The sequence below is a fragment of the Rhizoctonia solani genome, chromosome 14 (assembly GCF_016906535.1).
Source record: "Rhizoctonia solani chromosome 14, complete sequence".
NCBI lineage: Eukaryota > Fungi > Basidiomycota > Agaricomycetes > Cantharellales > Ceratobasidiaceae > Rhizoctonia > Rhizoctonia solani.
The window spans coordinates 2032627-2059018 of NC_057383.1; the positions used below are offsets into that span (position 1 = coordinate 2032627).

At 46.1% G+C, this 26392-nt stretch overlaps 6 protein-coding genes across 6 annotated transcripts; 3 read left to right on the forward strand and 3 right to left on the reverse strand.

Annotated features, from left to right (window-relative positions):
- Positions 1-906: 906 nt before the first annotated feature.
- Positions 907-1518, reverse strand: RhiXN_11247 (DDE superfamily endonuclease; the record flags this gene model as incomplete). The annotated part of the gene is made up of 1 exon (XM_043331062.1): positions 907-1518. The coding sequence occupies one exon, from the start codon at positions 1516-1518 to the stop codon at positions 907-909; it is 612 nt and encodes a 203-aa protein (XP_043186407.1).
- Positions 1519-2124: 606 nt separating this feature from the next.
- RhiXN_11248 (uncharacterized protein) lies at positions 2125-4920 on the reverse strand (the record flags this gene model as incomplete). The annotated part of the gene is made up of 10 exons (XM_043331063.1): positions 2125-2268; positions 2322-2348; positions 2417-2604; positions 2678-3065; positions 3160-3399; positions 3463-3618; positions 3671-3745; positions 3794-4069; positions 4127-4461; positions 4515-4920. 10 exons carry the CDS (start codon positions 4918-4920, stop codon positions 2125-2127), a joined length of 2235 nt encoding a protein of 744 aa, XP_043186408.1.
- Positions 4921-6496: 1576 nt separating this feature from the next.
- RhiXN_11249 (uncharacterized protein) lies at positions 6497-9400 on the forward strand (the record flags this gene model as incomplete). The annotated part of the gene is made up of 7 exons (XM_043331064.1): positions 6497-6546; positions 6608-7393; positions 7450-7566; positions 7622-7702; positions 7759-7827; positions 7882-7908; positions 7966-9400. 7 exons carry the CDS (start codon positions 6497-6499, stop codon positions 9398-9400), a joined length of 2565 nt encoding a protein of 854 aa, XP_043186409.1.
- Positions 9401-9501: 101 nt separating this feature from the next.
- Positions 9502-10689, forward strand: RhiXN_11250 (uncharacterized protein; the record flags this gene model as incomplete). The annotated part of the gene is made up of 2 exons (XM_043331065.1): positions 9502-10395; positions 10453-10689. The coding sequence occupies 2 exons, from the start codon at positions 9502-9504 to the stop codon at positions 10687-10689; spliced, it is 1131 nt and encodes a 376-aa protein (XP_043186410.1).
- A 4406-nt stretch (positions 10690-15095) lies between these two features.
- Positions 15096-17024, forward strand: RhiXN_11251 (uncharacterized protein; the record flags this gene model as incomplete). The annotated part of the gene is made up of 4 exons (XM_043331066.1): positions 15096-15330; positions 15407-15719; positions 15771-15921; positions 15972-17024. The coding sequence occupies 4 exons, from the start codon at positions 15096-15098 to the stop codon at positions 17022-17024; spliced, it is 1752 nt and encodes a 583-aa protein (XP_043186411.1).
- A 2556-nt stretch (positions 17025-19580) lies between these two features.
- RhiXN_11252 (Retrotransposable element Tf2 protein) lies at positions 19581-24178 on the reverse strand (the record flags this gene model as incomplete). The annotated part of the gene is made up of 2 exons (XM_043331067.1): positions 19581-22970; positions 23024-24178. The coding sequence occupies 2 exons, from the start codon at positions 24176-24178 to the stop codon at positions 19581-19583; spliced, it is 4545 nt and encodes a 1514-aa protein (XP_043186412.1).
- Positions 24179-26392: the final 2214 nt, after the last annotated feature.

Here is a 26392-nt window from a genome sequence, read left to right on the forward strand (position 1 = left end):
CCTGGTACTTGGAACAATACCAATTCAGCAGTGTCATACACTAATCACTCTGTAGTTAGTTGAATTTCTAACAAACTTCTTGATTAACTGCTACACTTTAGTTAGACAAACAGTGATGTGACTGAGAGTCATTTCAATATTAATATCTATATAAGGGAGCCCTCAGTCTGCCTCCATGCCCCCCTTGCCTGTGCCCAATGATCAAGCGCTACATTCCAAATAAGTGGGAACCCCAACCCCAACACCACCTATTGGCTCTCAGAAATAGGTCCCCCCCTATGGGAGACTTTGGAGACAATTCAGAGCACAAGCTGAGCGGCAGTCTTTGTGCTCCTGATTGACCCCTGGACTCAATCCTAATGGTCCTAATGGTTGACATGACCATTGCTTCCACAATCTTGGACCTGACCAACACTGTGCCAATATAGGTGTCAATACAGCTGTTTGAATATCACTTGACAGTAGTTTACTTTGTATGCATACACTAATTGAGTAGATCAAACCACGGGCCACCACGTGGGTCTGAGCACAGCAATGGGAAGCTAACAGTTTGATTCCAACTGGAATGCACAAACTCCCACCACTCATCCACAATAAACATAAATGTATATATGACATTCAGCTGTTCCTGTAATACACCCATGTTCAAATTAACATGTAGAGTGGGCAAAGAAATGTCTGTACTGCAAACATAACATATGATAATTCTCTTGCTCCAGGCCACACATCCCCATGAACAGTATGGGCTGTCTTTTGATGGTCTGCCATCCCTTTTAATTTGAATTCCCCCCTTTTCCCTCCATATGAGGCAAAAACCATCACCAAAATCATAATTTGTGTTCTGAGAAAACATAAAAAGCAGACCTTGGTATAATTGAATGTACATATTTAAGTGATTACTATCAACTAGAACTCAGTTGGCCCTCCCTTGGCAGCTTTGATAGCCTCAACCCAAGCATCCGTATCCCCTGTGTGTTTATTGATATTGTCCACTGAAATGCTGGCCCAGACCTTGTTAGCTGCCTTCAAAAGTGTGTCACGGTTTTTATGAGCTCCAGGGATCTTGAATACACATGATTTGAGCAGGCGCCATATGGGCCCAATGAGATTAAGATCAGGAGAATTTGCCAGATGGGTCAGTTGCTCAATGCCCAATTCTGCCCAATTCTGCTGAGCCTCTGGTCCCCTATGTGATGCTGCCCCATCTTCAACAATCAGGATCTTATGACCCTGTTCCACCTCTAGACTATTTAAAAATTGATTGAGCAGACTTTTGATAACTTGTTTGGCATATGCTTCTGAAGTGAGCCCCCTGCCATGTGAGCACCTGGTCTTTGTGACAACTTTGGGCAACAGTTCCAATGGAATCAATGGCCCCTTCTTGCCATGCGCAATGCATCCCCACAGGACAAGACTTTGGCGCCCACTACAGAAGCTGGGGACCATGTTTTTGGGGAGATATGCTTCTCCCTTCTTCCACATAACCTTTGGCCAAGTAGTCTGTTCCCTGGTGTCCATTGTGGTCTCATTGCACCACCCAACCCAGTCCCAAACTTGATTTGTGTTATTCTGAGCCCACTTGCGTCAAGCCTCTGTCATCTTGGGGCTGGGGAATTGCTGCTGGCAAACCACATACCGCTGCATGCCTAGTTCCTGTGCAGTAGAACTCACTTGACGCTCAGTTACATCCCCAACAAGCTTAGCAATCACATCATAGGGCTCCTTTTGGTAGAAACAAAGGTATTGCCCAATTGACCACTTGGTTTGATTGGATAAGACAGGTGGGTGGCCAGACCAGGGCTGGGGAGTAGCAGTACCATATCTCTCATAATTAGCCACAATCCTATGCGCTGTATACTTTGGAACCCCAGTTTTCTGGTAAATATAGCTGTATGATTTTTTATCTTTATGTAGAGCTACAATGCAGCCTTGATCAAACTGAGAAACTTCTTTTCCACAGTGAGGGGGCATAGCAATGTGTAATAAAGCTGGGCACATGTCAGCATTCAGATACTTGTTGTCAGCACTAGTACATGTATGGAAGTGGGATAGGAAGTGATGATATATTGATACAGCATTTGTTCAGGAAAATATCAACCAACCAACCCCTCCTCAATCAAATGTTTACTCCAATTCCTCTTCTCCTTGGGGGCCATAATCCTCAACTTCCCCAGCTCCCTCAACATCTGAGTTGCCCAATGGGCTTGACGCTTCATCTTGTGCATCCCTTTCCTCATCCTCATCAGGTGATTCAAAGTTGTGCTCTTGCTGGAATGTCCATATAAGCTATCAATCTAAAATGAATTCATCTGAAAACACACCTGCTTTCTCTGCTTCAGCAGTACATGCTTTTATAGTTGTTGTTGTTATTGCTCTTGTTAGTCCAGTAAAACCTAGTTCTACTCATCATACTTACCTTCCCTTTTGCCACCAATGCATTGACAAGGTGCACCATATCCCCATCCCTATGACTAGCCACAATTTGACCCAGCAGCTCAGTCATTGCTCTGCTTTCTTCCCTTGTCATCACCTCTGCAGTTGATGTAATTTGGGCAAGGGCTTGACCCAGTCGTCTATCCCCACCCCTTCGTAGCTCAACTGGTGCTAATCAAGAAATACTTCCAGTCAGCCACAAATAATGTTTGTTAATCAATTGATCAAAAGCAGATCTGCTCACCAATGTTGTTGTTGTTGTTGTTGTCATCATCATCATCATTGTCCTTGTCATCAAGGTGATCACCTTCATTCACATCCTCCCTACCATCCTTGCCCTCACCCTCACCCTCACCCTTATTCCCACCCTGAGCCCCAACCCCCCCATTTGTTTGCTCACTGCCCTCCTCATCCTCACCATTGGTGCTTCCTGTTCTACCATCATGAGGGCTATCTATGTCCATAGCTTCATGATCATTGGCTGTAGCACTACTCTCCTGGGTCTCTTCTGTAGCAATAGCTGGCCCATCTGTACTTGGACTCCTATTAGTTGAGAGCCGTTGCCGCTTCAAAGGGTGGTTGTCAAAGCTTGCATCCACTGGATGCTTGGGCCTTTGACTTGACCTTGACTGCTTGGCATTGGTATATCAGCATCATGTTTCAGCAGTTCTACAATCAGTCATGGCTGATTGCAACAATAACAATATAAAATCTTCAATTTCTCACCTGGGCTACATCATCAACCATGCTTTGTTCACAATTCCCTCCAAACACCTTTGGTACCAGCAGGTCAAACTTTGTTCTGAGATGTTTAACCTTGAATAGTCTCATGGCAGTCCACCAAGCCTGACTTTTGTCAATCAATTTTTGGTACTTGTCTTGTGCTGCATCTTCAATTGCAAGGACTTTATGATTTTGGAGGTCCTTGTACAGAATAGCCCTGTTCAACCAAACTCTCTGTATAATCTAGTCATACAGTGTCTCTAAGTCAATCTCATACAAGCTCATGTTTACAAATCTACCACTAACCTTGTACTCATAACCTTGGGCATTGGCCTCATTCCCATGCTTCTCCATGAGGAAATGTGCTATCACTCCTGCTGGGTGATCAACCGGACTCTCCATGGTTTCTGAACTTTTTGTATGCTGACTGAACTGCTCTTCTGTTGTGATCATGTTGACAATCTACATTTTTTAAGTTAGCAATCCAATTAATGAGCTCAGGTTAAACCCTTACATGAGTAATTACTACCTGTGTCAGCCTTAGCTCTTCCTCAATTATCTTGGATCCAAGACAGGATGGTAAAAGCACCTGAATCATTGGCTTAATCAGAGCCAAGTACAAGTGCAATTGACTCACCATATCTGGGAATGTCCATGGGTCTTCCTTCCGGGGGTTCAGGTGGCTGACAAAGCTGGTTGGACGGGTACTTGCTCTTTGTAGAGCCTGTTTTTGTCCACCTGGTAATGCATCCCATGCATGGGCCAACTTCCTCTTACCAGCCTTGGTTGCTTGGATTTTGGATAGTTGGCAAGACCGAGGTGGAAGGTTCATAGCATCCTTGGGAACATCGCTCATCCCCTTTGTTAGCAGGTCCACTTGGGCTAACATCTCTTGAACAAGGCCTGAAGCTACCTAAAAACTCTTGTTAGTCTTGTCCTTTATACATTGCAATATTCCTCTCCTACATACCATGTACAGGCAACCAGTTGTCAATCTCATCCATGACCCTGCTGAGAAGGCACCTGCAATATGTACACGAGACAAGGAATCTGAAATTGCATCCATAAGCTCATCATTTCGAGTGAGATTGCAGATAGCCCTATTTGTTCTATCATCCAGTCCCCCAAGAAGCATGCAACGGTTCTGTAAAAATGTTTGTTCATTGATGGTACCGCTCTTCAGAAGCTTCTTCAGCTTCCGGACTGCACAGAACAGCTCAAGATCACTGCAGCGTTTCATCAACTGGGGGCTGTTTGATTCATGCATCATAGTCAGAAATTTGGCTGGGTGGTCCCTTTCTAATTCTTTACTGCAAATCAACTTATATCTGCCTTAAAAAGCTTTGTTGTTCACTCACCCTGCTTGTAAACATGAGCATGCCACCACATGTTCTCCTGTCCTCCAAGGTCAAGCTGAGAGAGCATTGCAAGGCGGTGTTGCCCAGCAAAGACTAGTACACTCAGCTCTTGGGGAAGCTTGGGAGCAGAGTTGACACCCTGCTCCTCCAAAAGAGCTTCTAATGTCTGATTGTATGCATCATTTTCTAGAATCACACTGATGGGGTGTAGTGCTCGATTGAGAATTTCAGGAGTACCTATACGCTCAACAAGTGTATCAACCCAGGACTGATCAAGTGCTTGTTGGTCAGGATGGTTCTGAGTCTGCTCCAATAAGACTGTGAATGTTCCAATCATAGTGGCCTTTCGTAAGTTGGCAGCAGCTAGCTCCAATGCATTCTTGTTGGATGTAGATGGTGCAGGCATGGTTGAACTTTGGACTGGAATCAGGAACAAGCTTAACAGAGGGTAAGTTGATTGGGCTCAGCATTAGCTGGTCTTGCTGCCTTCATAAAGATCCTTTGGTTTCCTTGACAATAGAATGCTAATTAGAAAACGTACTAATCTCACCCAAAAAGGCTAAGTTGTCTCATATAACCTCTTATGCTCTGGTTCAATGTCACCCCAAATTGGTTATTGAGGGGCAAATGAGAATAATAAAGGCTTAGTATAGGCAATAATCACTCAATCAATCTATTTAAGTCCCTTCCAAAACCTGTCTCATCAAGTAACTCCTTGGCTGCTACATTCAACCGTTTTTCAATTGACAGAATGACCCCTTCCAACCCAAACCCAAGCCCCCATGGCTCAGAAGCCAGCAACATGTAAGAAACTGAGCTTAACTACAATTGTATATCTTGCTCTTACATTAAGATTCCATCTAGCACCTTTGGCTCCTTGCAGTCGTATGAATCAGAGGGCGGTGCAACATCCAGAAGGCAGGTACTTGAGGCAGCAGACATGTAAGTGGCTGCTCTTCCTTATAGGCTGTCAAACTGAGGCTACCCTCTTAGTACCTGGGGCACGCTCCAAAGCCCTAATACAGCCTTGCACAGTCCATTAAACCAACATAATGTCAATAGCTCTAATAACCTGCCATCCCGTTGTTCATCCCATGGCAGGGATTGTTTTCAGAGCTTTGTTAGCCCCAGCTCTGGCTCTGGTCCAGATTGTTTTTCTACTGTGAACCTGGCATCTAGAGTTGACAGGTCACAACCATCATGGTCATTGTCAACATCACCACAAGTATTGGTGCAAAATTTCTCTCTCAACTTGTATGTGTATCTCAAACCAACCACTGTGGGGATTGATGCACTTACAATATTCTTCATGCAATGCATAATTGCAATCTTCCTGTGGGGTATACTATGCATACTGATGATTGAATCTTCTTAGTGCTAATAGTGAAGGACAATCAATGGTTGAATCTTCTCATAAGCAAGCATCAACATCATTGGATCCTATAACTCCAATGAAACGGCTCAGACAAGAATCAATTGATTCTCAAGAGATGTATGACAGTGGCACTATGTCAGTTACACATAAACTTATGCTCTTCATCTACCACATCTAATACTCACATTACCTTTATGCCTTGTTGGCCCATTAACATACATTTTTGTTGGCAACCACCTATTCAGGCACATACCACATCCATTGTACACAACCCCCCCTACCCCTGCCAACAACCAAACACCAACACCCTCCCACTCCTCCAGGAAGGCCAGACCCCCACCTGGGTCTCCTGTATGGCACTAGTAAGCTATTGCTATTGCTCTAATATGTCATGATTGAAACCACCAACTGATTTACTGCAAGTTTGCAGCAGCGTAGGGAAGCTCATTGTTCTGTGTCAAACAGCCTACTGCCATCAAAGACTTCTTTACCAGCCTCATCTTCTACTGGCAGAAGCCCTCTTTCCCGCAGAAGCAGTACTCCTTTGTCTTGTCTTTCATCTGTTGACTTCTGTGTCCCTATGCAAGGGAACCAACCAGCAAGAAACATGTCCCCCCATGAAGTTGCCAAAGGAGATGAAGTGCAAGAGCAGCCAGAGTTTGTCCATTGTTCCACCAAAATTCAACCAAACAGTGCTAAAGTGTTATTTATGTTGCAGTGTACAATCCAACAAGGAGGTTCATCTCCGTCAACTATTTTATCTCCTGGGGCAGGCTTCTGATCTCTCAGACAGCTCTGAAGCAAGCGCTATAGGCAAGCTGATATTTGAACCTAATTTTGAGCTTTTTTATGAGGTTTATGTTACCTGCCTCATGCACTCTTTGTACCGCCCTGTGGACCCCTCTCGGACAATTCTGTTCATGGTGGAAGATCCTGATGATGAATTGTACTGGAAACGTGTCTTTGCTTTCCACCAACCACCTCCAACACACATCCTGGGACTCATGGATATCACTTATGACCTGGAGGGTACTGGTAAGGAGGAAAAGCTGGCTTTACTGGTATGGGGAACTTGCAAGCTGGTGGATGGCCATACCTTTGATATGGAACTGACATACTCTGGCAATCGTGCACAAGCGTCCTCATCTGTACTATCATTGTACACGGACAATTATGTTGAGGAGTTGGTAAAAAAAAATCTTCCCACTGATTGTCAGATACGTCAATTAGCACTCCGGGATACAAAGTGGCCTGAGGATCTCCATCTGCTTTCTGAGATAGAGCTTGATATGCTTTTTTGCCAGCTGATCTCAAGCGTGGTTTATGACATGCCATTTGATTCTCAAAGCTTGGAAGCTGGTCTCCCTGTTGCACCACAATGGGAGTATCAGAGGGTTCAATCACAGATTCAGGCCTTACTTGGACAACGAATAAATGGCAGTCTTTCATTCAAGGCAATCTATGAAAAGGAGGAGGTGGTACCAGAGCGCATTTATCTACATGGGTAAGCAAGCTATGTGCACTTGATTTCATGTAAACTCTAAGGCTTATTTACCACAGGGACCCCTTTCTATTTGAATGCCCACCAACAAACAATCAGTTTGAAGATTATTGGGAAGATTTGCGGGACAAAGAGGACAACATCCCTGCAGTACCAATAGAGGAAATTGGGAGATGGTATGTCCAGATTTTTTGGCCTCCTCATAAGAGTGCTAATGCTTACTTTCTCTAGGACGGAAATTTGGGTTGAACAAAGAGCGGCATTGGAAGTAATTGGGCAGCAGCAGTACTATCTGAGATACCCAGATCAACTGTGCGTGGTCTTTAACATTAACAAGTGTCAGTGAGAAGTAAGTGTATAATCAACAGGAGGTATCAGAGTACCACACCATCAGTTGCACCTGAATATATTTTCAATGAACCTGCGGCTCAACCAGGGTGAGTGTATGGAATAATGCAACCTCAAAGGCTTGCACTAATTGAATATACTAGGAACTCACAAAGTGGAGTTACACAGAGGTTAGATGTTCTCTCACCTGGTGATACAAGCTCATTACTAATACTCTATATTGGCAGAGATTTGGTTGCAAGGAGCCACAATTTAATGCTTGGTTATCGCAGGTATGGGCATACTGCACGCCTTGCCTATTGGAAACAGCTGCGAGAGTCTATTGTTGATGTGGATTGCCTGTCACTCATCACCACGCACCTTTGGCTGAGCTCTCTTATGGCTGCACCAGATCGTTCTATTCTTTATCTGGATCCAAAGCTGGTGGCCATAATTTTAGACCTTGACCGTAGGGGCCCTGCTGGTGTCAATGGAAACATTTCCGAACTTTTTGAGAGACAGGTTCTGTGGGAGCAAATGGGACCACTTTCCACTGTACTAGCCTTACTGAACATGGATGAGCTCTGTGAGCCTTCTCCAGGCAAGCTCAGTTGGATGCTTCTGGAACTCAGAGTGGAACATGGGCAGGTAACCATGGTGGAGGTGATACTGGCCCCTTGCATGCATTATGACAAGGCACAATTTACTCAACTTATGATACAATTGATAGAGGCTCTAAACCAGATACTTCCTACCCGTCCATTGGTTTCCCAGACCTCAAAAGTCCAGCAGAAAACCCATAGTCTCATTTTGCCGCCTCCATTCAGCGAAGAGTCAATAGTTTTGGTAATGATGGCCTACCTCTGTGGGAAGCTATTGGATCAACAAGTTGCCACTGTTGAAGTTCAAGCTATGAGGCAAGGTCTATGTTTCTACTTTGATTCTGCCCTACGGAACCTGGAAGTTGACTACAGCTTTCCCTGGCCTGGGCTCACAAACAACTTGGGAGCACTCCTGACGGAGTGTAATGAGGCTGATGTTGCCCGTAGAAGATTCCACCTTGCCTCCAACCAAGAGCCTTCCCCAATAGAAATGTTCCCTCTACGACGCTCTTACACCGCAACTGTGGCTACCCCTGGACCATCAGAGCCCTTCTTCTTGGAGCTTGCTCAATCTTGCTCTTCTCATAAACAAGGACTTCTTGTCCACACTTCAGGACAATCCATTGAAGCACTTGACAAGGCCATACTTTTAGGACAGTACCCATCCTTTGACCCATTGTTCAACACCCTTCTTGATGGAGCTAATTCGCTTTCTCTGGACGAGCTCACCAACCTTGTCTACTCTCTAGGAGGACCTGAGAACGCTGCTACACATAGGTTGCTCATGACTGGAGAACATAACAACATGCTCTTGTCCCTTGATTGGGAGAAAGATGCTATACACCCTGAACCAGAATGGCTTCTCAGTGGATATGACATGGACTCTTTGAGCCTCACTTGCTTTGATGTACCTGAAATTTTGGAAGCAGGCAGTTACCACCCGTATCCTAATCGGGATCTGTCCCTCATGCATAGCAACGAGTTGACAGTTGACCTGCAGGGCAAGGATATCAAGATGCATACATGCAAGTATAAACCAACATTCTATATTTTGTCAACCAACCTAACTGTGCTAGTATAGGTCCCAATTTTTGCATCATGACGTTTGGTGCTAATAATCAGTTTTGATTACTGGTTTTTTTCCCTGAGTGTGCTAACAGGGTTGGAACCCGTTGGCGCAACATGCCTCGGACAAGCAAAATGGAAGACTGGTACCACACATTTTTGACAGCACTCCGTATCTTGAGGAACAAAGTGCCATATCATCTGCAACATGCTGTTGAGAAAACCATTGAAGCTCTTCCAACCACTTACCAGATGGCATCAAGCCAGGTCAATCAGGGTGGGGGCTCAAGATCTTTCCTTGGACATTGCTTAGAGCCTGTTGTGTTGAACTTGGTTTTCCCGTTGGTCCGTCAGATCATCAACAAAACCCTTGAGCTTGCCAAGTATTGGAATTATTTCTTCCATATATGTGGAATAAACCTGAAGCTTGCAACAATGAACATTCACGGGCGTGATGACAACAACCCCCTCAAGTATGCGCTACAAAGCTATAGCTTCATTGACTGGTTTGCTCAGAATCCGCATGACATTGTGGTTGACATTGGCTGGACTGCAAATGTTCATTGGCCATCCTTGCCAGAAGAGCTCAAGAGGAGCACAATGCTGTTTCGTTATGCACCAATGCGGGAGCTTTTGCGTCCTGGCTACAAGACACCGCATTTTGACAGGTACTGCTCCTCCTTTGCGGTTGGTGGTGGACGTGCTCTTCCTAGGGCGGATGTCAGGAGAGACTCCGGGGTTGCCAAGGTTCAGTTCTACCCCAAAGATATGGTATTGACCTACCGTCATCGCAACAAATCCGTTGGCGCAAACTTCACAGCTGCTGAGGCTCTGAACATGGGAAACCGCAGTAAATTTTCTGCAGCAATGAAAGCCTTTCAGGACGTAATGCTTGAAGCTGATAGCTATGGTCTGCAATTTGAGGTCCGCATGTCTGCCTGGGGAGCCAACCACTTCATGAAGAAAGACCCTAGGGATGTTTTGGATTGCATGCTTGCAGCAGATGCTATTGTAAGTCCTCTCATAAACAATTTACTTGCAATCTAATCATGAACCAATCAATGATAGGTTTGTTATCCAACGGAGAGTCTGGCACGCTTCAAAGTAATGCTAAGCAGAGGCTGGTCTTCAATCATCCAACGACAGTCTCAACTATCCGCAGTTTCCCGGGGCTCACCTGAAGTTGTGCTACTTACTTCAGTTCTGGCCTACTGGTTGAAGAGCTTGGTCAAGCGTCCCGATGAGCAAAGTGCAACCAAGCAAATGGTTGAAGATTTGCAACTTACTGAGGCTGCAAGGAGTTGAGGATTTCCCTTTCTGCGCTCCAAGGCACTTGATCCCACGGGGTTGCAACTATCCTATGTTATCAATCCGGGCACATTTAGGATCATTCAGCTCTCCAACTTGATTGTACCCATACAAGCCAGGAGCAGATCAACAGCAGCCCCTCACAATGCTCCAAACGCAGCACCACTTCAATCTCCTCCCCCATCCCCTAGACCTGCCAAGCGTTCCCATCCTCTATGGACAAGTGAATCCGATCAGTTTGTCCAACATCTATGCAGCACTTGTTTGCCCCAGGTCCTTTGGAGCTTGTTTCCTCACGATCGCTTGATTATCAGGGCCAAAGCCAGCCAGCAGCGAAAACAGCCATTCAAGCTTCAGTACTGGACACAAATTGTGGATGTGATGAATGATACAAAGGTATCTTCTTTGAAGTTCATCGAATCATTCAATCGCCTATTCCCGCAGAATTGGGAATGCAACGCACCGGAAGGTCAATGGGTTACTTACAATAGAGACTTCCTGCAAACAATACAAGACCACCTTGAGGCACAGCCTATTGAGATCAGGTCATCCTACTCAGCAGAACTGCGGCGAAGAATCCGTAGTTTGATTTTGAGAGATTGGGATTACCTTCCAAGTGTACAAACTCATAAGATATGGACCTTTGAGGCTGGCCCAGGGGGGCATCGTACTTATCGTATATGCGCCCAATGAATATGAAGTTATTCTTTAGTTTGATGAATGTAAATATCATTTTATCCTGTTTGCTTTCACACAACTGTATAATGCCATTATTGTCCCTTTATCACCAATACTCTAAGCAAGACCGCTTTGATATCTATATCATGGTCTCCCAAATGAATTTAAATTAGACTAAGTGTATATGGCTTGTCACACTCTCAACCAACATTTTTGAAGGAGCTTAAGTATTGAAACCTATACAAGTAAAAATACCTTGAACAAGTCCGTATACCATGTGGGTTCAGTATTGGGATCCCAATCTTGGAACAGCTTGACTTGCGCATTCACAACTGTATTAAGTGGAGATGCCATGAAAGTTTGAATCACATTATCCACAAACAATAGCATAAGCATTCCAAGAGTATTCCTGGATCCAGTACCAGGAAAGAGAAAGCCATGATGGCCAAGGTGGCACTTTAGCGCAGCCTCCAGCCAACAAGTAAAAGGGTTGTGTCTACTGCAACATTTATACCCCTTAAAAGTCTATTGCAAATTCTTTCAAGCCAAACTTGAGCGCGCTCAGCAGTGGGTACGTTTCCGTAAGGAATTTAGAACTATTGGGGTGTTCTAAATTGGTCCAAGGATGGGAGGCTGTGCTGGCTTGGACCAGCACTGGGCCGTTCTAAAGTGGCTTTCCGTAAGCCATGGGCATGTTTCTTGATAGACTTATTATAGAATAATCGTGTAAATAAAATATCATTTTCTTCTGCTTGAATTTTGTCTGTTTAGCTTAGTTTAGTTTAGCGTATGCAACATGTGTGGTGTGCAGCTATGTGTGATATGGGGGAATGGTGCAGGACGCTGGGAATAGGGTCGCGCCATGCTTATCAACCCTTGGATATGTAAAGTGCTTTGACAGATTACTTTTATTGTACACAAGCATCTTACACTAGTTATTGGAACATTGTTCCAATTCATTTGAGTCATGTTGCGTTGAATCTATCATACATATCTACAGTGCTGTTTAAATAATGTAATTATGATACAAATATATGCAGTAATGCCGAAACACTGATGGCCTAATTTGGCCAACAATCAGGCAATCTTATCTTGTCAGACAATCGTGGTCTGTTCTAAACTCAATGGTACGTTCTAAAGTCCTTACGGAAACTTACCGAGTATTGGTTTATCATAGTCCTCTGGGTCCCAACCCAGCCTCTCTTTGGTTACATTGTTGAATTCAATATACTATGTCCATCAAAGCTTTTGCCCAATACATCCATGATATATCTGTATAGATTGTACTAATATGTGTAAACCAAAGGAGCAGTCCAACGCATACAAGAGATTTAAGAGAGTTGAACGTTTATTATCTGGACTAGGACCCTGTGGTTGGCGCTCAGTGTTTTCCCAGTGAAATTGCCCTTCTCCCGTGCCAATTCCTGTCCTTTCATTGTTTTAATACCGCGCTGCTAAGTGCACTGTCTGGAAGAGCATAATCAAAGTATTATTATTAACTATCTACATGAGCCGGAATGACAATCTAACAAGTGAGCAATGGGCCAGGCAAGGTGTGTTGAATGTGTTGAAATTGCTCAGGCCTCCTGGGAAGAATTTTTGTGACGGACCCTTACCATTTCAAACTCTAAAAACCACAATTCCACGGAACGCAACAACCAAAGGCTTGGTCCCAGGTAATGCATCACAATGGAAGGGAGTATCTGAGGTCCTGATCGTTAACTCAGCCATACGTTATAAGAGGTAAACACATCGTAACCTTGCAGAGCCGTACACCATCAGTCTTACAAAGAATGTCAACTCCCAGCCATTGCGTCTCAGCTGTTATTGCAGCAAATGGTAAGACCTAACTACCCAAGTATTCAGAATGCTTATTAACTTTCACAGAAACAAACTGCACTTTTTGCAACAGTACTGTTATGCATTGGATATGCTGCAATTGCGAGCTTAGGTACTGTTGCAAATGCGCTAGTACAGACGTTCCAGGCTTGGTTGTCTGTACATGCTGCCCAATCTGTGCCAATATAGGCCGTGGACCCAGATGTCCAGTAAGTAGCTTGTACAGTTGGCATTATCATTTCTAAAGGCAACATCTTCATTTGAACAGGATATTGTCTTGAGCAAAAGTTTCCGGTGTCCAGCAGCAGTTCTCTTGATATCTTTACCTGATTATCCAGAGCCTGCTCACAATCTAATGAACACTGTGATTGGGGCTCTTAAGTGTGGGGATACTCCGGTACAAAAGATGATTACTTGCAGTTGTTATGCATTATACTTAATCAACCGTTTACAGGTTTACTTTTGGCAAATGACAATAATGGAGGCCATGGACAACAACGCAGACTACTTTATCTGGTTGACGTAAGTTTTGTTCATAATGACATTGTATTCCTATGCATGAAAACTGTTTATTTTGCAGTACCCTACCAGCACATGCAACCCTATACGTGTTTCTGCTTACTGAAACCGTTTTGGATGGGGGATGGGTAACATGCAATCAAGAGACTGCGTTATGGCTCTCAGAGATTGAGGTGAGAAACATGATCTGGCAGATAGTAATCATTTGAAGCATTGGTTAACTTTGAATAATCAGCTGCTTGATTGCTTATTCAACCGGAGTGCACATTGGCTTGAACAGTATCAATCATTCAGGAATAACTATCTATTTGTTCTTTCATGTGGGGGGAACCTCAGCGGCAGCCAACCAAATTCAAACGTGGTAAAGGCAATAAGCAACTGGATGTTGGAGTAGGTTCAAGCGCGTATGATGTTCTTTTTTAAACTAATTGCCTTGTATTCTCTGCAGAACTCAAGCATTCACCCATTTGATTGCTGAGCTGAATCCAAGGCTGATTATCAGCGAGGTACTTGGGTTCTACGCGCTTTTGTTAACAGAGCTTAGCGTTTATAACACCCCGTTTGACGAGGCAATGATCCAAGCGTACTGTAGAGATGAATGCATGGTTGCGCACACCAACCTTCTCTGGCTGACAGGGGGTCACAAGCCCATGATCTTAAAAGATGCAAGTGGTCCAAGGATTAAAGGTCTTTGGCCACCTCTTCTCTGTATACCAGGTTGTTTGGCTGGATCATTGGCTAGAGTAAAGATGGCCAGGGGTGGCAATGATATGGTATGGAAGACTCAGTGTTGCAAGGCAACGTACCGTATCAATTTTCCTCAGGACGTACAACTCCCAACGGAGCACACAGTAGGAGGACAAACGTATGTCATGGTTGAGTGGCCGGGGACTCTTGAGTATAGTCTTACTTGCACATCAGATTAGTTTCATTTTGTGTATATAATAGTCAATTATCTAATTCATAGCCATTGCTTGTCAATAATCGTTGGCGGGTTCAGGGCGCGCCTTGTTAAGAAGGGAAATATATGTATATACACCCAGAACATACTCCAACAGATATCAAGACATTGTCAATATTTGAGGGCACAATTGCTAAGAACGGCTTTTTTGATTTCCTCATAACAGAAAATGACCGGGTAGGAACGCTTGAAATGGCACAGCATAACATTGCAAGGAGATTCACACGTGATTCACACGTGATTCACACATTTTACATCTGATTCACATGCAATAGAGCTGAACCAATTTGCAAATGACCCCAGTTACTCTGCATGGCATTGATCAGTCCCCCAGATACCATTCTTTAGGTTAAAAGGAGGGTTGAATCGCTACTCCGTAGCCTTTGTTTTCATTTACTTTCTCACAATGCGTACTCAAACAATTCTCCCACCACCCCCGCCACCCCCTCCATCCACCTTTGATCAGCTTAATACAGATTTGCGTCGTAAGCTGGAGGTAATTGAAACACTTGAGCCCAAGGTTCCATTGCTTTTGCAGGCAATGTCAAACCGCTCTATCACCCTGGAGCAGGACCTTGACTGGGCCTGTGAAAGGCTATCCAAAAAAAATCAGCAGGATTTGAAAAAGCATAAACTTAAGGGTGAGTATTTAATGACATTACTCATTCACCTGTCTCACTTTGGCACTCTTTTCTTAATCCTATCATGTTAAATAAGCTGTTTTCTACCGGGTCATGAATCATTTTACTCTTTTATTGGATAGTCCCAACAACCAAAACGAAAATACTTACAGTATGGTGGTTCCCGAGCTGCAACCAAAGGCAGAAGATGGCACAGATAATGTATACTTTCTGATTGGGCTTGCATTGCCTGTGCTGGATGGGGCAAGGCGCTCTGCCCGTGCAATAGCCGGGTACACTCCACTATATGCGGCTCGCAGCCATCCAGACTTGTGGCAAATGTCTACGAAGCTAGTTGGGGCGTGGGTTGGAACCCCATACATGGGGCAAATAGAATTTTATGGGTGTCGGTAAGTAATAGTGGTTATAATTTTAATTAACAAGGAACTAATACAACATAGAATTCCTTGCATCATGTTCTTGTCTGTGGACCAACCAAACGTCCACTATGCAGTACAAACCCCCGACCGCTATTATAAGCCTTACTGGGAGGTCACCTTGGCCAGTTGGAGGGTGGATGCGGAACTTGAAGATGATGTGGTGCCCCCCAAGGTATGGAAGGATGTGGATTTAGCTCAGCCAAGGCCTTGGTGGATGCCCAGATGGGCAATGCGAGTTCTTTGCCTGGAGCAGGGTCTTCCCCCGACCATCCCAAGGACCCTGCCCGGCTGGCCATGCTTGGAGGTTGTCGAACGGCTCGGAAGAAGGCGGATAGGCGAGCCCCGCGGACGCAGCAAGAATGGGAGATGATCCCAGCTTCGGAATCAAATTATGGTGATGATGAGGCTGGTGAATCCGATGCCGGCTCTATCAACGACGATGTTGAGCGGGGCCTTCCCACTTCCAGTTTTTGGGATCCTGTGACCAAGAAGAGCAAGACGCCTCGGGGGAACGAGCCGCACCCATATCCCAACCAGATCGCCCTAGAACTCCAAAGGAATTGGGAGTACGATGCTCGCACTAGTGGGCAAGGCAACGCACCGGGCGAAGCTCCCAGTAGCAGCAGCAGCAGCAGCAGCAGTAGTAGTAGTAGTAGCAGCAGCAGCAGCAGCAGCAGCAGCAGCAGCGAAGACCCTGGACACGGGAGTGAGCCCAAACTTAGCCCTGAACGTGGGCGTGGTCGCAGGAGTGGTCGTGGGAGTGGGCGTGCGCATGGGCGTGGGGGTGGGAGTAGGCGTGGGCAGGGGCGGGGGAGCCAGCGTAAGGGTGGGGTCGAGGCCCGGCAGGGGGTGCAGGGTAGGACACAAGGCCCGGCCGGAAATGAGGTGGGTCATGAGGATCAGGACGAGGCTGGGGGCACAGGTGGACCCACGCCGACCGCCATAGATGAGCCGCAGACATTGGCTGGGGCAGCTGAGCAGAATCCTTCCGATACTATGGAGGTGGATCCCCCATTGGCTACGCTCGTTGCAGGTGCCGAAGAGACTGCTGTGGGCGCATCCAGTCACGAGCTCCCTACTGCCTCAGCTCCGGCGGACAAACCTGCTTTGAGGCAGGTGACGGGCAAGGGTCCCCCGAGGACGTTTGCGCCCCCTCTCCCGGCCGGTCCTTCTGCTCGCGGGCGATATACAAGGGCCGGTCTCACTGTTCCCCGTAAGCTGACTGAGGCTCGTATTCGAGACTTGGCACGCGGATATACCGTCGAGCCCCAGTAGCCTGTTTTTTTTAAAAAATATTACATCGTATTGTATTGGCAAAATGCCAAAATTCATTTGCTCTATCCCTTTTTCCTGACATTTGACTTTCATCGGTCGTCAGTTATACTCTTTTTCTGTTGTTTTATCTTAGGGAATTAGCAAAAAAAAAAAATACATATCTTTACCAGTTTTACTGCGCCGAGTCAAGGGTTTTGAGTTTGGAAGGTGCAGTGGCCCAAGGAGTAAATGTGTGTTTTTGTACCAGTTAGAGGCAACTTTGAAATTCTTTTAAACATGATGAGTAAGTTAAATATATGGTTTATTCTTATAGCTTGGTATCGTAAAAGTATTGTTTTTACAGGAACTCTTGCGTAATTTTTCTTGCCAATAATTATCAATAATCACGTTTTTATCACTTGTCGGAACTTTTGTCATGTTCTTGCAACATATTGGAAAGTATGAACATAATTCAACACATGCTAAGTTACTAGCATGTAGCAGACTTTTAGATTGGCGTGACCTTTACTTCAAAGCTGGTGTTAGCCTCTGATGGGTGTGGAGGTGCATTGTCACAGAATCAATGTTGAAATCCAAAATGAGAATGACTTAGCAATGTTGAAAAAGAGCGCATGGGCCATGTGAGTCAATAACTAAATAATAGCCTGTTTTTATTAATGAGTATATGTAGATATACTGGATTCGGCCGTTGACGCTCTCCCTGGCCCAGAGTATCCCAATGCACACAAGGCAAATGCAGTTAGTATCAGTAATGGATAATATTTATTCAACAACAACTTCCTGTATTTGCCGCTTAAAAGTATTATTATTCTGGCATTAAAAATCCAGTAGAATTGTTGTGCGCCTTCATTGCAAAAGTGCCTTTAAATTCATAAGATACGTTAATATGTATTATTTTTTTGAAAGATTCTAATTAACGGTAACTACATAAAAATAAGTGCCAAAGTACTTTGACACCTCGAGGCCGGAGTCTGGCTTTACAAGGTCTTGTTCAGCATGACACCAAGAGCATGCTAATATGATCCGTCTCAAAGGTCGCCGTTGATTCATTTGTACAAATTTCCAACACTTAGGCGAGCTTTGGGCACTATCTGCAGCACTTGACACGCAATTGCAGAGCGCCAGAGGAGCATCAGTATTCCAACCACGAACTGGAAAGTCAAGGTGAATAAAAGTTTGTGCTTTCCCACCTCTTTCCACAACATAGGGAACAAATTGAAAGGCCCTTTGATCCCAAGCCCAACTTTCAGCAATGCATTGATAAGCATTTTGTGAGCGGCCCCAGGAATCTTTGACCATGGAAATGGCTGCATTAAAAGCGGTATGAATCTCATTTGCTGCTCCGGCCGTCAAATAAAATGTTACCAGCCTGAAAGCGGTGGCGCTTGGGATGTCTTATTGGTAAGGGATTGAGAATTCTGTAGTAGTTTAATCTTACCGACTTGTGTTCATAATCCTATGCATCTTTTCCAAGAATGATTTTGGGTAAGCCACTTTCATGGCAGCAAAAATGATCAAGCCCGCCTCCGACTCATCATCGCTCAAGAAGGGAAAAAGGTTTTTGGTGTCTTCCAGTAGCTTTAATAATACCAATTAGTATATAGCTGTAGTATTACAAAAGGCATCACCTTGATGAGCCCATCCTGGTTCCCTGTCCCAGAGGTCAATCCAAATTGAGACGCAAAATAAACAACCATAACACGGCAATGACGACCATGGTTAGATCTGGTATAAAATCATTAAATAACAATCACAATTATAACTCTGTTACTGATACCTTGAGTTTTCCAGGGACTCCACTTTCCGGGTTCTAACTGAACACGAAGAAAAGTCAGGGCGCTTGTAAAATACAAGGTGTAACTGTAATAAATATGAGCCAATAGAAATGCGCTTGCTTAGCAGAGACTTACCGACCAGCCGTTTCCTTGCCACCTCCCACGAAATAGTTGTCCAAAAGCTTCAGCCCGTGTCTTCATCTGAGTTTCTGTCGTACACCACTGTAAGGTGGGTACTTGCTAGTGGTGGGCGCTTAAGGCCGTAACTACTACAGACACTGCTTAAGTAATCTACTTTAAGGCTATACTACTTAGCGCTTAAGGCGCTCTATTTCTAACTACTGTCGACGAGGGGGCCTTAGGCCTGGGAGGTGTGGTGAGTGAATATAAGGGGTAACTTCTGAGATGACTAAGGCCGGCTACTTAGCTGGCTTCTGATATCCCCCTCTAATGAGTAAGAGACGAGGTAAAATTGACTTGGGGACTCCAAGCGATTTTCCTGCTGTATATATAGGCAAGAGCACACTATCTACATGGTCTGTGCTCGTGAGAAAAGAAGAGTCCATGTGAGAAGAGAAGCGTGCTGCGGACTGCGCAGAAGCGTGGATTTCTCCCAAGCGCCCTTGGCACGGCATCTCGGCGCGGCATCTCGGCATAATAAGCACCGAGGTCACGTGATTGAAAAACATAAGATACAAGGTTCGGAAAAAATACTAAAAATAAGAGAAAAATCATACGAGTTCAATGGTATATGTCAGGGGATTGTAACATTGCCCCCCCCTTAAAGGCTCTTGGCGGCGTCACGAGCCTTTCTGAGTCTAGCTTGGTTGAAGCGCTTGATCTCTTCCTGGCTGTGTTCCAGCAGTTCTTCAGGTTCCCATGAATTGTCCTCTGGTCCGTACCCTTTCCATTTGATCAGGTAGAACCATTTTCCGCGTTGCCTTTTAGAGTCAATGATTTGTTCCACCTTGTACTCCTCTTCTCCCTCTATTGTTTCAGGGGGTGGTTGTTTGGGAAACGGTTGACCTGGGGATTTGTGGGTTTTGGATAGTAATCCCACGTAGAATACGTCGTGGATTTTCAAAGATTCTGGTAGTTTCAGGCGGTAGGCGTGGCTAGAAACCTTCTCCGTTACTTCAAAAGGACCTAGGCGTTTTGGATCTAGTTTGTTGGAGTTGGTTCTGAGCTCTATGTTTTTTCCGTCCAACCAGACTTTTTTGCCAATTGAGTATTCGGGAGTTGTTCCTTTCTCTCTAGCCATCCTTTCCTTGCTCATCCTTAAGGCCGCTTCGGCTTCCTTCCATTCCCTGGCCAGGGTGTCTGCTACTTGGTCTGCCTCTGGTACATTAGCTGGCACGTTGGATGGGTTCATTACTGGACTTCTCCCATAAACCAATTCAAAGGGGGACTTTCCTGTTGCGGCATGCTTAGCGTTGTTGTATGCGTATTCCGCTAGAGGCAGCCACGTGGCCCAATCTGAGTGGTCCGCAGAGACGTAGGATCGGAGGTAGAATTCTATGAACTGGTTTACTCTTTCTGTTTGTCCGTCCGATTCTGGGTGGTAAGCCAATGAGAAGGATGGGTTGATCCCTAATCGTTGGTAAAGGGCCCTCAAGAATTTGCCTGTGAATGTGCTACCTCGGTCTGATATGGTCTTGACTGGTAGCCCGTGGAGTTTCCAAACGTGAGCAACGAATAGATCTGCTAATCCCTTGGCGGTAACTTTCTTGGAGGTGGGGATGAAGTGCCCAAACTTGGAGAATGAATCGATTACCACTAAGATAGCGTCGTGGCCCTGTGACTTGGGAAACCCGGTGATGAAATCGTAAGAGATGGTGTGGAATGGGAACGGGGGTACTTCCAAAGGTTTCAGCGCAATGACCGGTGCGTGAGCTCGCCGGTTGGCTTGGCATACGGGGCAGCATTCTACCCACTCCTTGGCAGAGGACTTCATTCCTGGCCACCAGTAATTGCGACTTAGCAGTTCAAGGGTACGTTGTTGTCCGGGGTGTCCTGCCAGCGGTGAGTCGTGGAATTCCCTGAGTAGCCGGTCTTTTGTGGTTTCTGAGTCTGGAACCACCAACTTTCCGCGGTACCACAATAGGTCTTCTTCCCAGTCATATTCCCTGTAGGCCTTCCGAATTGACGGAGGTGCATTGTCCGCGTCTTCTGTGAGGAACTTGATGATGGGTTCAAGTGACGGGTCATCTCTGAGTTTGGTGCGAATCTCTGTGACAATATCAAGTTCCTCTTCCGACGTGTTGGCAAATACTTCCGCTGGTAACATGACTTCTGGGTTTGGGGGCGTGTCTACGTAGTCCGCTCTTCTGGATAGGGCGTCAGGTTTCCCCAATTGCTTTCCTGGGCGATAATGGATCTCAAAATTGAAATCGCTCAGGAATATGCGCCATCTGGCGTGCCTCCGGTTGAAGGTCCTAGCTTGCATCCAGTATTCCAGGTTCCTGTGATCCGTGAAGACCTGGATTGGCTTGTCTGTGGCTTCTAGGAATATGCGCCATTCTTCCAGTGCCTTGATTATTGCCAGGAGTTCCTTATTGTGGGTGTTGTAATTGGCTTCCGCTCCTGAGAATGACTTGGACATGTAGGCAATGGGGTGTAACCGGTTGTCTGATCCTTGCTGGCTGAGTATTGCTCCCATAGCTACCCCTGATGCGTCTGTTTCGAGGTAATAGGGGAGTTCTGGGTTGGAATGGATGAGAACCGGTGACTTGGTAACGAGAACCTTCAACTCCTGGAATGCTGCTTCCTCTAGGTTGCCCCAGGACCAGGGGGTTTCCTTTCTGGTAAGGTTGTGCAGAGGGCGCGCCACTGAGCTGAAATTGGGAATGAACCGTCGGAGGTAGTTAACAAAGCCTAAGAAGGCCTGGACTTGTTTAACCGTTCTGGGCTGGGGCCATGACGTGACCGCCTCAACCTTCTTCTGATCCATGGAAAAACCTGCCGGGGAGATGACGATACCCAAGTAATCTACCGTGGTGACGTGGAAGTGGCACTTGGAGAGTTTACAGAATAGCTGATTCTTCATTAGTTGTGATAGGACTTCCCTGACATGGGCTGGGTGGTCCTTGGGGTCTTCTGAGAAGATCAGGATATTGTCCAAATAAATAACCACAGAGACGTCAATGAGGTCCCTGAACAGATCGTTCATGAAATGTTGGAATGCGGCCGGGGCGTTGGTAAGCCCAAAGGGCATTACTAGGTATTCGAATAGCCCGTACTTAGTTCTGAAGGCCGTTTTCCACTCATCTCCTTCCTTGATCCGGACGTTATTGTATCCCCATTGTAGATCTAGTTTCGTAAAGATCTTGGCGTGTCTGAGCTTCGCCATTAGGTCGTCCTGTCTTGGGAGTGGGTATACGTTCTTGTGAGTGACGTCATTGAGTTTTTGGTAGTCCACAACCAATCTAAGGGATCCGTCTGCCTTTTTTACAAACATGACTGGGGCGCCAGTGGAAGAAGTACTGGGACAGATCTTGCCCGTTGCTATTTCTTCGTCAATATGTTGTTTGAGGGCCTTGGACTCCGCGTCAGTCATGCCATAAAGGGGACCAGGGGATAGTTTGGCATCCGGGACAAGGTCTATAGATATGTCATACTCCCTGTGTGGAGGGAGGACCTTAAATTCCTCTTCGCCGAAGACTTTGGCAAACTCATGGTACTGTTCCGGAAGATCGGCTAAGGGATCAGGGTCTGCCTCTTCTTTGGATGCAATCTGAATTTGTTCGGGGAAGGTAACCGTGCCTAGGGACCAATCAATCAAGGGTGACTCCTGTGTGAGCCATGTCATGCCGAGTATGGCGGATGTGTTCCCAATGGGGCAAACTAGGAAAGGAATGGAATGTTTATGGCCATTGGCCAAAACCGCGAGTTGAACCTGGTGCCATATGCGACCAGTCTGGGAAATTGTACCATCTAACATTCTTACAACTCGTGGATTTTTGAGCTGGGTTTTTGGTATTTTATATTTTTCCACAATTGAAGGGGAGATGAAGTTCGATGTGGCTCCTGAGTCAATAAGGGTTTTAAGAGGTTCCGTCGGGGAGTTGTGCAGTTCGAGATTGATAAATAAAAGGGGCTTCTTATTCGAGTCTAGAGCCAAAGATACAAATTCGCAATCCAATACATGCACATCTAATTTAGGGGCCAGGGGCTTGACGGTAGTCCTTGGCCTTAGTCTTTTCCCAAAACCTCCTCTTCTGCCACCTTGGCAACCTCCTTGATCGTGGCCTTCCATCCGTTAGGGCACTGTTTGATCCCGTGCCCCTTCTGACCACACTTGACACAGAGGCCGGATGCGCGGCGACGGTCCCTTTCCTCCGGGGTGACGTAGTTGGGATCCTCAGATAGGCGGACCCTGGTGGTAGTGGAGGTAGAGGTGGTTGCGGTGACCGGGGCCTTGGTGGGAGCCTTCTTTGGACGGTTCTCCTCATTTTCGCGGCGGATGTTATCAATCTTAATTGCCGCCGCAAAGATGGCTTTGAGTTTGTCAGGGATGCTGTCTTTGGTGGACAACAGTTCCTTGACTTTCCAGTGGAGGCCTCGCATGAATTGTGCAATATAGGCCTCCTCGTTCCAGTCTAATTCCGCAATGAGGTTGCGGAACTCCGTAACGTACTCGGAGGTGGTGGAGGTTTGGACCAGGGTGGCTATCTTCCTGGCAGCAGCCCGCTTGGCGTCGGGATCGGCGAAGGCTTCCTTGAATTTAGCTGTCAAAGCCAGGATAGTGGTAGGGGGATTGCCTTCGCCCTTGATAATAGTCCCGATCAGGGGGAGCGCCCAGTCAGCTGCCTTATTGGTCATGTGGTAGAGTATCCACACAACCATCTGTTCTTCCTTGTCAAATTGTTCCCTGTGCAGGGCAACCCAGAGGAGCATCCGGTCCAGCCATTGGGTGGCTTTGCAGCCCCTGATATCACCCTTGTAAGGGTCCGGGAGGTCCATTTTGGGGCGCTTGGCGCTAGACCCTGCGTCGAAGGGGGTTAGGGACCCTAGATGCCTCCTAGGCGTTCCTTGAGGCTCCCTTTTGGGGCGCCTTTGTTCTTCCTCATCCTCTGAATCAAAGCCTGACCCTCTTGAAGGCCGGAATGGGGCCTTGAGTCCAGGCCTAACCGTGCCTGGAGTGTGGGTTTCTCCTCCCGAGTGGGTGGGAGGAGTAACAGGCCCAGTTGATGGGCCAGGCTGGGCTTGTGGTGCTCCTTGGTCTTTATCCCCAAGGAGGTCGGCGGTTTCCTTGCATATGGCTTTGAGCTCGATGAGCTGTTGGCCTTGGGATGTGATTTGGGCCTGCAAGGACCCGACGGTGGCAGTGAGGGCTGTGATAGCCTTGAGGAGAGCGCTAAGGGTCGGCTCCGGTTCCATTCCTGGCAGGTCTCGCGGAGTGGGAGATGAGCTGCAAGTGGGTGGTTGGGAATGGGATGGAATGGAGCGGCGGCTGGAGCGGCTGGTAGGATGGGAATATGGATGGGGGACGCCAGAGCGTGTGGATGGAATGATTGAGACGGCGTGGGGGTGAAGGTGCCTATATCAGGACTTATGGGCGGTTTTTGTACAGAGTGTGAACGCTAAACCCTTGCGTCAGACACCTGGCGTTGAACTATCCCTACAACAAATCAACAGATCTGGCGATTGTGATATGAGCGGGTTTTTAGCAAGCGGGTGAATCAGCTGTCTAGGGTTGCTATCTGCTGTGTTCCGGCAAAACACGTGGTATGCGGGCGATTAGACACCGTCTGCCTTATAGCAATTTGGTACTATCTGGGACCAACGACTTTTTGATTATTCTAGTCGAAAGGGGAGTCCGTTCAGATGTTTTCCCTCGTGCTAGTACAGGGGCGCTTCTTGTTGTCGATCAAGCCTACACAAGTCGATTTTACAATGTTGTACACCACTGTAAGGTGGGTACTTGCTAGTGGTGGGCGCTTAAGGCCGTAACTACTACAGACACTGCTTAAGTAATCTACTTTAAGGCTATACTACTTAGCGCTTAAGGCGCTCTATTTCTAACTACTGTCGACGAGGGGGCCTTAGGCCTGGGAGGTGTGGTGAGTGAATATAAGGGGTAACTTCTGAGATGACTAAGGCTGGCTACTTAGCTGGCTTCTGATATCCCCCTCTAATGAGTAAGAGACGAGGTAAAATTGACTTGGGGACTCCAAGCAATTTTCCTGCTGTATATATAGGCAAGAGCACACTATCTACATGGTCTGTGCTCGTGAGAAAAGAAGAGTCCATGTGAGAAGAGAAGCGTGCTGCGGACTGCGCAGAAGCGTGGATTTCTCCCAAGCGCCCTTGGCACGGCATCTTGGCGCGGCATCTCGGCATAATAAGCGCCGAGGTCACGTGATCGAAAAACATAAGATACAAGGTTCGGAAAAAATACTAAAAATAAGAGAAAAATCATACGAGTTCAATGGTATATGTCAGGGGATTGTAACAGTTTCAAAGACAATATGCACAGCTAATCCAACGCAGTTCAAATGAGGCCTGTCAGGGCACCGATCAAAAAATTGCAGCTGGTACCGCAACCTAGGACTGCGGAGGCTGTACTGTAACAGTATTTACGCGTCAATAAAATACTGGTATCAATGTAATACTAATCAATCTTACTGGCCAAGGGACCAAAGGAGATTCCTTGAGGTGGCATGCTTGGCACCTGAACTCAGTAGGAAGCGTGATTGGACTGGGCGTTAAGCAAGCTGTGTCATCCCTGCCGTCGCTAGGAACACAATACACCGCAGGGCAGGAACAGCACGCAAGGAGGTTATCACAATGACCACAATTCACACACTTAGTCTACAGGAAAATTAATCCTTAGAGAACTTTGTTGTCAGTTTGACGCACCTGATTTTGTAGCGCCAATGAAGACATTTTGTACTTGTGAGGGGAGGAAATGAACCAGTTGCGAAAGGTTGGCAACCTAAATACTAAGGCTAGAAGACCTGATTGACTAGGGGAGGCAATGATTTCACACGCTTTATATCCCCTTTTACCAATTTCAAATCTACTATTGACTATCTCACGCAAAGCAGGCAGGAGCAATTCGAGTTTTGTTAGTAAGGGGCAAGGTGATTCACATTAGCAATCTATCACAAGTAAAGGTAGCACCGTTCTTAAGCTTAGGTACAAAACAAAACTGAGTATAGACGCCTTTTCTAATTACACACTATTGGTTATGTTGTGGTATGTGCGTACATTAATGCAAACTCTCTACTGGGCCCCAAAAAATCCCGGGAGCCCTCTAGGTTAATTTTTGTTGCCAAGCACTCCAGAGCATTTGGGATGACGCTTGCAAGTACTGGTTGAGTGTCCCCAAGTGCCTGATAAGCGATTTGGATCCATTGGATCAAAACAAGGAGATTCCCAGAATTGGAGCAATGCAGAGCGCTCCAGGGTTTTGGGTGCCTCTGTACAATTACTTTGTTTGGTTGAAGTTATAACATATAAGCTCTCAGACTTTAAAACGTATACTCAAATGCCGGGCAAATTGTCCAATATGTTTTAAACTAATGTGCGGTTGATTTATCAAGATAGAAGGCCGTTGGCCACAGGTTTAGATTTCCAGAAATAAATCAA